Source organism: Orycteropus afer, unplaced genomic scaffold (assembly GCF_000298275.1).
Source record: "Orycteropus afer afer isolate SDZICR_OR568_19922 unplaced genomic scaffold, OryAfe1.0 scaffold00059, whole genome shotgun sequence".
Taxonomy (NCBI): domain Eukaryota; kingdom Metazoa; phylum Chordata; class Mammalia; order Tubulidentata; family Orycteropodidae; genus Orycteropus; species Orycteropus afer.
This window is the reverse complement of record NW_006921646.1, coordinates 2,656,435-2,671,003: the sequence shown is the minus strand read 5'-3', so window position 1 is coordinate 2,671,003 and position 14,569 is coordinate 2,656,435. Positions and strand designations below refer to the sequence as shown.

The 14,569-nt window shown below is 38.7% G+C and overlaps 1 protein-coding gene across 1 annotated transcript in view; it reads right to left on the bottom strand.

Annotated features, from left to right (window-relative positions):
- SNRPC (small nuclear ribonucleoprotein polypeptide C) overlaps positions 1 to 13,030 on the bottom strand; it is a 14,218-nt gene extending 1,188 nt beyond the window's left edge. Inside the window, exons 1-5 of the mRNA XM_007939360.2 lie at positions 13,023 to 13,030; positions 12,645 to 12,687; positions 7,317 to 7,425; positions 4,897 to 4,986; positions 2,674 to 2,778 (exon numbers count right to left, since the gene is read on the bottom strand). Coding sequence (XP_007937551.1) covers positions 2,674 to 2,778; positions 4,897 to 4,986; positions 7,317 to 7,425; positions 12,645 to 12,687; positions 13,023 to 13,030 — 355 coding nt within the window. The remainder of the gene's footprint in view (positions 1 to 2,673; positions 2,779 to 4,896; positions 4,987 to 7,316; positions 7,426 to 12,644; positions 12,688 to 13,022) is intronic.
- Between the last annotated feature and the right edge of the window lie 1,539 nt (positions 13,031 to 14,569).

The following is a 14,569-nucleotide window of genomic DNA, read 5'->3' as shown; positions in this document are numbered from 1 at the left end:
AGTGATACAAAAATATATGCAAAGGCACAAAATCCAATAGGTGCAGAATTTTTTTTAGGTCAATTTCAACAGGAATAGAGAATACTACTAAACTTATAAATACCAGAGAAAGGCCCATACTTAACCTGTATTTACATATTTTTCAGAGGAAACTGATCTATACCAAAGATTAATAACTGGCTACGTGAAAAACCGTCAACATTTGATTTCATACAGAAGTCTGGATTTCTTTTTTTCTGTTTTAAAAAAGTTTTTATTATGGAAATGTTAAAAAATATACCTATCATCCAGTGTCAACAACCATCAACCCATCTAGATTTGAGTTTGCAACCTTGATTTAGGAATGCTAAATAAAGATATCATCTAAATCACTTTTGTTGTATTTTGGGTCCACAATCTGGCAAGACAGAAACTCTCTTCATCTATACTTTCCAATCCCTGAATAGTATACAGCAGGCATACTGGATGTTCTGCCTAAGAAGCTACTAGACTTCAGTGGCAGCTGTTTTCAAACTTGGTTATGTTGGTTATATTTATTACCGTAATGACATAGAGAACTATTCTGCAAGTCAATAAAATATGAGGTAAAAAGATAATTATTTCTATGAAACCTAAGTTGATATTTATAAAATAACTCAAGCAAATCATGCCAAATAAATGCCCTCAAATTTGGCAGGCAAGATGATCATAAAAGACTGAGACTAGATTGCCTCACAAATTCTTTAACCACTTCAAAGAAATGGAAACAAAAGTTGGTGAAAGATGCTTTATGAGCATCATCTATTAGTTTATGCAAGAAAAGCTTTTATATGGCCTTTCTCACTGATCTTATAACTACTACCAACTGACTAGGTGGGAATACACAAGTAAGTACTTGTTGCCCACCAAGGCGATCAGATAGCTAGCTAATAATGCAAATGAAGTACATGGTACCCTTATAGGGGTAAGACCATGCAAATAAGGTATATGGAACCCTAACGAGAGATTGGTTAGTTTTGCCATCCACTAGGCTTAAAAGGGGAGATCTGGTGGTGTAGTGCCTAAGGCACTGGACTGCTAACCAGAAGGCTGGTGGTTCAAACCCACCAGCTACTCCTCGGACTATTGGGCAATCTACTTCCATAGAGATACTGCCTTGGAAACCCAAAGGGGGTAACTATGAGTCGGATCCGACTCGATAGCAATGAGTCTGGTGGGGGGGACCTCACTACCACCAAGAAGAACAGACAGGAGTAGAGCATGTCCTATGGGCCCAGAGTCCCTGTGCTGAGAACCTCCTAGATCCAGCAGACAGAAAGATCTGAAACACCAAAGACAGTGAGAAATGTTAGTAGCAGAACCCGGAGACTGACTTGAGACAGCATTAGTGGGCTTCCCAGCCCACTGAGCAAGGTGGTTAGAGTGAGTGTGCTAGCCTACAGAGTGAAAGTCCTAGGACTTTTGGATAGAGACTTACTGGTGGAGTGGGGTGCCTCTGGGCACTTATTGGTGGAGCTAGAAAACTTTACAACATTTGCCTAACTAGGACAGAGGCCAGGCAAGGACCAGAGAGAGGCCTTCCTACAGGCACAAAGGCTGTCTTGATTGAGGAATTGTATCCTGAGTTATTCCTGTTTCTGAATTATAAACTGTTACTTCCCTAATAAACCTCCTAACTGTGAGTATGACCTATGAATTTTTTGCAGCCATTCCAATGTATTACTGAACCCAGCAGAAAAGTAGAGAGGACTATGGAAAGGATGGCAAGTGTCAGAATTGGTTTTTTGAAAAAAAAAAAAAAGTTGGAGGGGGGGAAGTACGTCTGACCTCCACCTCACAGCAATCAGCCTTGGGTTGCTGATGCTGATGATTCTGCTTCTTGCCTGTGAAGTTAGACAAGGAAGTCTCATACCACCCCTACATGCATTACACACTCTCAAAGCAAAGGCCCTTAACACATATCAGAAGTATTTGCAAATTAATATACATTTATATTTACACTGAAATGTTTGAAGTATTTTTTTCTTTTCTGAATAAAAGACTAACTACCTACCAGGTGTAAGGCCTTCTTGGTATAGTGACTTGACCTAGTTAACCTGCAGGATTAAAATCTGCCACACGAAGTAAAGCTCCTACATATCAAAACTAAGAAAAGTAGTGGCACAAGTATGTATCTACCCTTCTTCCTATATCCACTAGAACAAGCTTATCTACCTTTCTCTTCATTATAAATGCTGCTGATTCCAAATCATAGCAACCCTACAGAACAGAGTAAAACTGCCCAATAGGCATAAATATTCCTAGGCTATAATATTTATGGGAGCAAACTGCCAGTCTTTTCTCCTGAGAACACCTGGTAGGTTCAAACCACCAATCTTCTGGTTAGCAGCTGAGCCTGTAACCATTTCACTACCTTATCTCCTTATAAAGGGAGAAACAAAAGTCAGGACGAAGGAAGGAAATAGAAGGTAGGGAGAGGAATAAAAATGCAACATTAATCTGTTTTCAGAAGCACAAGTCTCTAGATACTATCCAATTATCCTGACAACCAAATATTTATTTATTTTTATCATTAAAGATTCATCAAATTTAATTTGTTGCAATAACACCTTTAGACAGCTAATTAAAAATTCCATTTAACTGGAAAAAGCAAAACAAATGAAGCACACTAGGACTAAAGGGATTCAAACTTACCAGGTCCCACTGGCATCATCCCAGGAGGAGGAGGGCCCATCATCGGCATCATGGGGGGGCCCCCCATGTGGGGTGCTGGCATCATACCAGGGCGAGGAGGACCCGCTAAAATAAGAATGGAGCTTAGGGTTAAAGTATGCTTATAAATTGACATTTTACTCTTCTTAATGAAATACTGGGATTTCAAAAACTGGTTCAAATTATTTAACAGTAAGTTTCTCACGGATTCTTTATAAGAGTAGATCTACAAAAATTAGCATGTTACAAACCCTAGTTACTTTATGACTAAAAAAGTAAGCAAGTCTGACAGAAGTATAAAATGAAGTCAGGTTCCCAGGTTAAAAAAAATTCCAAGTAATTTTGATTAACCACCACCACCAAAACAGGACTGCACCTTTTATAGTTGTAGAGCTCCTGACAGAAAGCTAATGAACTTAAGCCACAAGTACCTAATTTTAGGTCTTTTTTTTTTTAAAAAAATTAAAACCTAGATTTGAAAGATTCTTTGGAAACAGAGAAGCTTATGTGCAGATCTAGATAGTCCTGATAGTGTCATTTATTAAAAATAATGGAATGAGTGCCAACCATTGGGGTGAGTGAAGAGAGAAAGGTGACTTGGGGAGCTGGTTGGAGTGAGGTCTGACCAGGTCCAGGATTGTGGTCACTCATGAAGGGCTTTACAAGTCACTAGTTGTCTACCTGCACTGCTGCTGTTGTTAGCTACTGTCGAATCAGCGACCCCAAGTAAAATAAACATCAGACCACTGTGATCCACTGGGTTTTCACTGGCTGATTTTTCAGAAATAGACCAGTAGCCTTTGTCCTACCCTGTCTTAGTCTAGAATCTCTGCTAAAACCTGTTTGGAATTACAGCAATACACAAGCCTCCACAGACAAGTAGTGGCTGTGCTTGAGAGGCACTGTTCAGGAATCAAACCCAGGTCTCCCGTATAGAAGGCAAGAACTCTACTACTGAACCACCACTACCCCCTCCTACCTGCATTATTATTATTAGTTGCTATTGAGCAAGCCTATTCCAACTCAAACAAGTGTGCAGTGTAGGAGTGCTCCATAGGGCTTTCAAGGCTATGAATTTTGGAAGCAAACTGCCTGTCTAGAACTCTAAGGCACTTCTGAGTGGTGTTCAAACTGCCAACCTTTGGGCCAGTAGTCAAGTACTTAACCATATGCAGCAACCTGGGACCTCTCACCCACATTAAAAGCCAAAACCAAACCCACTGCTATCAAGCCGATTCTGACTCACAGCGACCCCCACCGGGTTTCCAAAGCAGTAAATCTTTATGGAAGTAGAGTGTCCCATCTTCCTTCCGTGGAGCAGCTGGTAAGTTTGAACCACCAACCTTCTGGTTAACAGGCAAATGCCTTCCTCACTGTGCCACAAGTGCCACAAACAGCCTAATGCGCTTATACTCATGATTACTAAGTCTGTGAGTATAACATGAATACTGAGTTTAGGTCTCTGAGTTGAATTCCAATCTGAACCTTTTCAGGAGAGCCAAAGAACTTATAGCCTAGTTACTCAATCTCCTCCTTTGTCATACATAAATAACAAACATTCCCAGAAAGCAGAGGCCTTAGAGTCTATCTACTTTCAACTATCCAATTCTTGTCCTTCACAAACTATGTATGTTGGTATTGTTGTTGTTGTTGTTATGTGCCATCAAGTCAGACCCAACTCATAGCAACCCCTCCTTGGGTTTCCGAGGCAGTATCACTACGGAAGTAGATTGCCCCATCTTCCTTCCGAGGAGTGGCTGATGGGTTTGAACCGCCAGCCTTCTGGTTAGCAGTCAAGTGCCTTAGGCACTATGCTACCAGAGCTCCCATGTTGGTATTAGGTGAGTTAAAAAATAAAGGGTGAGATTGAGGAGTTTGTCAGTGATTTCAATCATCCAAGTAAGTTCATTAAATAATGTAATAACATTACATAATTTAATGTACCTAGAAATACTTATCTCATATATTAGCTCATTTAATGACAGATGCACCTGCTCTTTCCCTTTGAATCTGTCTCAAACCCATGCATAGGATACAAATATGACATTCTAACAATGATGCGATCAGAATTATAAAGCTTTCCCAGAAACTGTACGTCTATGATTGTTTTCTATTACTATCTATGTATTATTAATCCAATGAGCATTTGAAAGCCAACTGTGAAATAATTTAAAATAATCTTAAAATAAAGAACTTAAAACTTACGGAGACTGGGGGGAGGCGGGATCATTGCCCCTGCTGGAGGAGGAGCAGAGAATGGAGTAGGAGGTATCTTTCCTTGCTGGAATGCAGCCGCTTTAGAAATGTAGGGGAGAGAAAAAAGTAACAGTAATAAATAAGAATTCAACAACGCATTTACTAAAATAACTACTTTCTTTTAAATGTTTAATGGTTCTGAATTATTTCACTTTAACAAGTATTCATCTAGTTACTACATCATGACCTCTATGGTTTTTAAACCAACCTTACATACTCTCCAGCTAAAATGGCAATTAATTGGTTTAGTCATTTGGGTTTTATTATTGTTATTTAACTAGTATTTCTATGGCTTAATTAACTATGGGAAATTGGAGTAAATATGTCCTATCTATCAATTTCTTTTACTGCTGAAAAGTAGTCATATTTAATCTGTACATATGGTTCATAACAGTTTTGGCTTTCCTACTTTTGTTAGAAAAATGTGTGATACATGCCCGAAGACCAAGCTTTATTAAACTTCTTACACTTCTAGATACGTTGCACTGGTTCAAAACAATATGGGATTTTGGTTTACCAGTTCTGAAATTAATGCACTGAGCTAGGAGATGTGGAATTAACAAAGATGCCCTGGAGAAGATTATGATCTTAAAAGAAAAGTCCAATACAATCACTTTTAAATTTCTTTCAGATAATATGAGGCACAAACGAAAGTTATGTAGAAACAATACAACCTCACATTTGGCTTTAGAAGGGAGTCACAGATAGATACTAAAATATACCCTCCCAAAGTCTATTCCTGAACCTCGACCCTTCCCAATTCAATGCTGTTTAAAAGCCTGGGCATATCCCATTCTACTCCAAAACTAGTACAAAGGAAATCAAATGACTCAGGTCAATCATTGACAATTCATGAGAACCAGATCCAAAAAGAATGACTTAGAGTGGAGATTTATGAGTATTATTCATTTGCCTCTGAATAGAGCCTGTGCCTGCTATACGGTCCATTAAGGGCCTTCTCCAATCAAAAAGATACCTCTCACACCCTGTGTAGGAGGACAGTTGGTAAAGACTAAAAGGGAAGAGGCTAAACCGCTATCTCAGTAGCAGACTCAATGTCAACATAATCATGGCCATTATAGGGTGTGCCCCTGAGGGCTCACCTCTTTGCTTCCAAAAGTCCTTCATTAAAAACATTTATACATCCTAAATTATTTTGCTGCATATGGAAAATAAGTAAGAGAATGTAATACTAACCTTTTAATGCCAAAAAATTTCTAATATCTTTTAAATGGGGGGAAAAAAAAAAAGATTACATCATAATTCATCTTTGCAAACAAATGGGATATCTGAGATTTGTTCCATAATAATCTACGAGGGGAGAGGAAGTAGCTGAAGGTATTCAGTGGTTCTCAACTGGGGCAATTTCCCCCCCTGGGGGCACTGGACAATGCCTGGAGACATTTTTGGTTGTCACAACTGGAGTTTGCTACTGGCATCTACTGGGTAGAAGCCAGAAATGCTGCTAAACGTCCTGCAATGCACAGGACAGCCCCCCAAGCCCAAACAAAGAACTTAATGGTCCAAAATGTCAATAGTGCCAATGTTGAGAACCTTGGCATAAACAGAACAAGACTGACCATGAGTTGGTAATTGTTGCAGCTGGGTGATGGGGGAGAAGGGGGATCCTTTATTAAATTTCCTTCTACTTTGAAATTTTTCTTAATAAGTAGTTCTAGTTTTTAAAAATCAAACCACAAAGTCTATATTTGCCTGCCAACTCTGGGTACAATGAATGATTCAGAAAGACCATGTTTCAAATATATCAGGATGATCAAAAGTAGAAATGCAACATCTTCCTGTCTTGGACCCAACTAGCCTAAACAACAAAAATTTTCCTAATTAACAAAGAGTATGGCATGTGCAACAGAGGTGCAAAACATTTCCAGACTATTTTGACATTATCAGTTACTTTCCTTCTGACCAGTTCACTTTGTCAGGTCTACAAGGAATAAGAAACTCAAGGGAAGTCTCTCAAACTACTTAGACAGTACTATAATCCTACGCCATGGCTTTTCCGGTTATAATAGGAAAATGGTTCTTAAAACTATGGGTCACTACACAGAGTTTGATACAAATTTGCTACAAACTTTGGTCCATGTCTATTAAGCAAATATTAGGCAAGGTGATTCTTTTCTGCCTTGACTCTCAGCTTAACCAGTATCTGATTTTCTCTATCCTCAGTAATTAATTTCAACGTGTTTCTATATCCCTGGGAAACCAATGACCTTCTACTTCTTTCATTTAACATGTCCAAATGCCCCCATTTATCATTCAGAATGAGCTGCTTCTGTGAAAAACAACAGAGCAGCAGAGAAGAGAAAGAATTGGACCATTGTTCCCTAACACAACAGAAGACTGAAACGTACTTGTTTTGTCAATCAGGCTCTGAGCCTGCTCTTCCATCCATTTCTGATAGTAGTCTTTCACATTCTCTTTGTGTTTCCTACCACTGCAATGTGTCTTTCTCACAGATGGCTGTAAAACAAAAAGGTCATGTAAGTCACATAAACAAATGTGCAAAAGTAGACATTTCATAAAGCTTCATCTTAATAAAGGTAGCCTGGCTAGAACTACACTGCTAAAGCATCACTTATAAATATTATCTGACAGCGTATTGTGCTAATTTATCTATTACATTTATTATCTAGACCAGGGGTCAGCAAACTACCACCTCTAGGTCTGCTGCCATTTTTAAAATAAAGAATTTTACTGGAACACAGTCAGATTCATTCATTTATGTATTGTCTATGGTTTTTGCACTACAATGGAAAAGTTGAATAATTGCCACAGACACTGTATGGTCTGCAAATCACAAATATTTACAATCTGGCACCTTAAGGAAAAGTTTGATAACCCTTAATCTAGACCAAAATGCTATTTTAATGCCTTTTCTTAAGTTATTCCTTGGCAAAATAGTATAATCTACACACATATAAACAACACAGTTTATGAGACTATATGTTCTTTTAAATAACTATGGGTCTAGAGCACAGACAATACAAACCACCTACAGACCTTTGTCTCTAGCCCAACAGTCTTACTATTCTTTTTTTAAAAACAGTTTTCCTGAGGTATAATTGGCATATGCTAAACACCATATATTTAACATTTTAAGTTAACATTTACTGAACACTTACTATACACCAGGCACCATGCTATGTACTTTACAAGCACTGGCTCAGTTAATCTTAATAAAAATCATTTGTGTATGGTACAAGGAAATGAAGTTGTTGTTATGTGCCGTCAAATTGGCCCCGACTCATAGCGATCCCTCCTTGGGTTTCTGAGGCAGTATCACTACGTAAGTAGATTGTCCCATCTTCCTTCCGAGGAGTGGCTGGTAGGTTTGAACCGCCAGCCTTCTAGTTAGCAGTCAAGTGCCTTAGGCTCTAGGCTACCAGAGCTCCCAATGAAATAATACCCAAAAATAAAAAGGAATGTTATAACTGGTACATGCAACAACATGGATGAATCTAAAAACATGTGAGCAAAACACAGACACACACAGAGAGTAAGGTTCTACTCGTACAAAGTTCTAAAACCAGATCAGTTGTTGCCAAAGGTGCAGGGGACTAACTACAAAGAGGCATAAGGGAACTTTCTAGAGTGATAGAAATAGTCTTTATGATGCTGTATACAGAATTTGTAACCAATTGACAAGTTATCAAACTATACAGGTAGTCCCAGACTTATGACACAGTTCCATTCCTCAATCCTGATGTAAATTGAATGCCTTTTTTTTCTTCCCCTGTTGTTGTTGTTTGCCGTCGAGTCAGCCCTGACTCATAGTGACCCCTCCTTGGGTTTCCGAGGCAGTATCACTACGGAAGTAGATTGCCCAACCTTCCTTCCGAGGAGTGGCTGGTGGGTTTGAACCGCCAGCCTTCTGGTGAGCAGTCAAGTGCCTTAGGCACTATGCTACCAGAGCTCCCTTTTCCTCCCCTAGTTTTCATTATTACCACCTTTTATTGTCAATATCTTTATAAATCCAATTTTTATTGTATTGTAAGTATGGTTCACCCTAATCGAAACACTTGTAAGGTGAAGACTACTTGTACACTTAAAATGTAGGCATTTAATTGAATGTAAATTATAATTCAATAAAAATTGACCCAAAAATATCACAAGGTCATTATATTCTATTTACAGAAAAGGGAACTGAGGCCTAAAGAGGTAAGGCCCTTGCCTCAAAACACATAACTAGTAAGTGATAAAGCAAGGCCTAGAAACCAGATCTCCAGCAGATGCTCCTCCTGGCTACCTAACTATACTTACTCTTCACATGGTTACTTCCACTGCAGCTAAATAAAACTAATGTCATGTGGGCAGAGAGATTCTTTTCACAGTCTTCATTTCAAAATGTTGCTCCTTGCCTTTCAAACCACTGTTGACATTAACATAATAAGAATATCTTATGGCTAATGATAAAATCACGCCTAAGGGACCAACAAACATCCAAAAGTTACAAAACTGAGCATTATTTTATTTTACATTTCAAGTCCTCCTCCAAGGAACTGCTTCCATCACTGTGGAAATGTTCTACTATTTTTTCAAGCTACCACCTTAGAACAATTATATTTCTACTATGTTTGTTGCAAAGAGATAATTCTTATAAAAGGATACTTACTTATTCTCTGAATTCTGATACTATCAAGATGATGAAAGGTATATGACAATAGAGTGCCCAAAAAGGGCAAAGACTAACCCCCTTACTGACACTTTCAGAAAATTCTGACTGAGAATATGAACTACAGAGAGTTAGGGATTTAAAAAAAAAAGATTGGAGAGCTATAGGCAAGGATGGACTAGGTCCTACCAATGCCAATTTATTGGAGGGGACTCCTCCAGAAAATCTCTAATAATATTCAGAACTATTATTTCTTCAAAAGCAATCACGTACATACATAGACAAATCTATTAACTCTAAACTACATCTGACCACGTGTTAGAATTCCAAAGGAAGTGACATCAAAGAAATTGTTGGCTAGGTTCTTATAGCTACAATTCAAGATGATTAAGAGTTTTGAGTTACTGAGGTTTCTTAAGAGGCAGAAATGTATATAATTGCAGTTTCAAAAGTGTGGTCCATAGATACCTAAAGGTCTCTAATCCCTTTCATGGGTCTGAAATGTTAAACCATTTTCATAACAAGACATTACTTTCCTTTTCCACTGTACCGATATTTGTAGTGATGATGCCAAACTCCTGGCAGTGACACCCTAACATACTAGTGGCCACTGTATTTCTTCCTGCCGTGCACTCCTGGGGCGGGGACTCAGTTTCACCAAGACTGTCCTTGATGAAGCAATGAAACTATTAATTTTATTAAATCTCAGCCCCCAAGTTCATGTCTTTTAAATTTTCTGACAGGTGACAAAATGGGAAGCACACACAAAGCACTTCTGCTGCCTGCCAAAAATATGATGGTTATTTCAAGGAAAAGCAGGCATACAATTGTTCAAGTTGTGATCTCTACCAGCTGTCTCTTTGAAGAAACTCCATTTTTATTTATTTTATTTTTTCCTGTATCTGAAGAAACACCATTTTTATTTGAAAAGCTGACTAAGAAACAAAGTGGTAATTTGGACTTCCCAAAAATAAACAAAGTCAGCTTCAAGAAAAGCAATTCTAATGATAAAATTCAAGCTTTCAAGCAAAACCTAGAATTTTTAGAAAACCTCTATCTGCCACTATGAATTTGACAGCTTTTCAATACTTAAAGATGTTTCTGATTAGATGGTGACAATAATGTGAATTTTTAATATTCTATAATCAAATGTCTACAGCTGCACAACCACTATTTTTCAAATGACCAATAAATACACTATATACAAATCATGCACAGTGAAAGACTTGTTCAAAGCGCAAGACAGTAAATATTAATGTAACAGAATATGGAAAGTTTGGTATGGTTTCAGATTCTACGCTGCAAATAATCATGTGCTGACTTTCAGTATAGTATTAAAGAATATCTACAATTATCTGGAAAGGCTATTAAAATACTGCTTTTTCCAGCTTGCAAACTGTCATCTAAATGCAACAACTGGTCTCACCTCATCCAGAGCAAAGAAGAATGAAGAAAACTAAAGATACATGGAAAAAATTAGTCCAACAGACTAGTAGACCATGCAATCTTCAGCCTACGTGACCCTGAGACCAGAAGAACTACATGGTGCCTGTCAACCACTCAGGGATCAAAAGAGATGATCCTGGAGAGAGTGGGAGAAAAATGTGGAACAAAATTCAAAATCATAAAAAAGACCAGGCTCAGTAGCCTGATAGAAACTGATGAAACCCCTAGTCACCCTTTGGATCTGGAATTGAACTCATTCCCATGGTTTCCAACCAAACAATAGATGTGTATAAGGTGAACATTTACACAGGTAAAGTATACTCCTTACAACAATCAACCATGGGAGATCAGAAGGGCAGTATTTATTCAGGGAGATAGCTCAGAAGGTAGAATGCACAGTAAAAGACACAAGGAAAAGGTAAGCACAGGGAGAAGTAGGAAGAGGGCTGTTACATTATGAAGAGCAATCAACTGTCACGAAACAAAATATGTATGAACTGTTGAATGCAAAATGAATTTGCTCTGTAAACTTTCACCCAAATCACTATTTAAGAAAAAAAGTCTGTAGACTGCAGACAAAATCTTGGCTCAGTGGGAACAACATTTTCACAATCATAATACATTCTGGATTTTCCTAAAAAACTGCTTTTTTCAACTATATATCTATGTGAATCTGGATTTTCTTCATCCACTTCAACTAAAACAACTTATTACAATATATTTAATACAGAAGCAAATAAGAAGTCAAGTGTCTTCCATTAAGTCTGACACTAAAAAGGTTCGCAAAATGTAAAAACTGTCATTCTTCTTACAGAACTTTTTACTTTTTAAAAGAGCTAGTTTTCATTTTTAAAATGTTACTTTTGTTATATCTAAGAAGTATGTTAGAGTTACTTTCAAACGAATTAATGTGTTTCTAGTTTTAAAGTTATAACTTCAAATACAGCAAATATTCACAGATATGGCCCACAAAACCTAGTAATCTTTAAGGGGGCAAAGAAGTCCTGACACCAAGAAATTTCAGAACTGCTAGCAAAGACACTCTGGAGTAAGACTGCCTAGGCTCACCTGCCAGCTCCATACAACTTCTTGGTTTTGTGATTATCAGTCAGTTATTTACTACACTGTTTCCTTCTCAGTAAAATGGAGATAAATACTAACCTCATAGGATTACCATGAGCATTACACAAAATGATACATGTAAAGCATTTGGAACCCAATAGTAAGTTGCTGTCCTTAAACAGTTTTCAATCAAATCAAACCATTCCTTTCTAATCTCATTAATCAAGCATTTGAGTGCCTCGACTCATCAAATGTTTGAGCTTTATAACACTTTTCTGGAATTTGTCACGTAAAAACTTTTCATCTTCAAACTTGTTAGAGCTTTATTATTTGGGGTCACCCATGAAAACACAAACTGCTGGATGACTACTAGCTCTTGCCAATGAGCTCCAATTATGAATACAGTTGCAGGATGAATGGAAAAATAAACACCTCAGATCATTTTCTTCAATCAATATCCTTAAAATTCAGCAGGCTGAAAAGCACTAACTCACACCTAAACTAACATCTTATTTAATTATGTGACAAAATTTTTTGAAACTGTTGATAGATTACTTACAGAGTCATGGGTGAGGTATGTATCGCAGTAGTCACAGTAAAACCTGAAAAAGGGACAAAAAAAGAGAAAATGACAACTCAGCTATTGGATGCCCGTCCATTGAAGCACTATCCACTGAAAGTAAGAAAAGAACATCCAATTTATTCACGATTCCAAGACGTCAAACAATGCGTCCCTAACAATCCAGGCTTTTTTGTTGCCTTAAGTGGGTCGACCTCTCCACTCAAAAAGGGGTGATTAGAGTGCCCCGTCTCCCTCTGTTTCCCCCGACCCTCTGTCTCCCCTAAAGCCCTCAGGAGCCAGAACCCGTTCTTTGCACTTCCATAGCGTCCAAAGTAGCAGCCGCGACCACTCCTCAGATTTCGGGTCCTTACTCACTTAGGCATGTTGCTCGCCTGGCCGTTGGCTGCTATATTCCGCCCCGCCCGGAAATGACGCGTACAACAAGGGCCGACGCCGCGAAAACTACGAGACTAGCGCAAAGGCTTCATAAGCCTGGACCGCCCACTCTGATACCCAAGCTGCGCTGCGACGCCATCTGTACAGCTGTTCCTTCTTCTCCCCTTTCACTTTTACCTATAAAGCGCGGAAGTGCTACGGGTCCTTACGAGGTTCATTAAACTAATTTAATCTTGATTTCTGGATGCTTTCGGAAGCATGTCATTATTGTTTAAATAATATAGATTGCTTGCTGTGTGCTGGGTACTGCTATGGATGGTGAGAAAAAAGCAGTGAACAAAACAGACAAGAATTCCTGCCCACATGGAGCTGAGATTCTAGTGGAAGAAGACAGATAATATGTAATAGATTAGATGACGCCACGTATTGTGGAGAGGGGAAAAAAAAAAAGCATGGAAGCAGGGAGTTCCATTGTAAATAACATGGTCAGGGAAAGCTTACCAAGAAAGTGAGGGTTAAATGCAAACCGTTTTACATAATCATCTTTTTTTTTTTTTATCATTGACCCCAGGAGGTAGTTGAACCGCAGATTTCAAGTCCCGTCTTAACGCTGCTTCCAAGGTATGCGTCTTGGGAAGTCATTTAACCTTTCTGAGCTTCAGTTTCCTCATCTGAAATATATGAGTAATAATTCTTATAAGATTTAAACTCAAAAAACCAAACTTACTGCTATCCAAACTCGCTTCCATCGAGTTAGATCTGACTCAGCAACTCTTCCTTGGGTTTCCGAGGCAGTTTCACTACGAAGTAGATTGCCCAGTCTTCCTTCCCAGGAGTGGCTGGTGGGTTTGAACCGCCAGCCTTCTGGCTAGCAGTCAAATGCCTTAGGCACTACACCACCAGAGCTCCCTGTAAGATTTAAGGGAGACTTAAATGAGACAATGTTTGCAGAATGTTTAGTACAGTGTCTGTACGTTCTAAGCCCTCCATCAATGGTAGTTACCTTGAGGAGCAAGGCCAAACTTCCAGCCTCCTCTGTCAGACTCTCAAAAAGGCCTACCTGCCCTCTTTCAGTAAAGGAAAATTTGTATTGGGAACTGGAGAGGAGGAGCTCTTGATTCTTCCACCCAGATTCTCTGATGGTGGATTTGTAACCAAAATAATAATTATCATTTTATGTGAATATTTACCATGTCTTAAAAAAAAACCAAAAACTCACTGCCATCAAGTCATTTTTGACACGTAGTGACTCCCATTTGGGTTTCCGGGGCTGTAAATCTTTACAGAAGTACACACTGTATTCCTTCTGCGGAGCAGCTGGTCGGTTTGAACTGCTGACTTTCCAGTTAGCAGTCAAGTACCTTATCACAAGGCCGCCAGAGCTCCTTTACTATGTCTTGTTGTTGTTGTTGTTATGTGCTTTCCAGTCGGACAGACTCATAGCGGCCCTTCCTTGGGTTCCGAGGCAGTATCAGTAGGGAAGTAGATTGCTCCATCTTCCTTCCCAGGAGTGGCTGGTGGTTTTG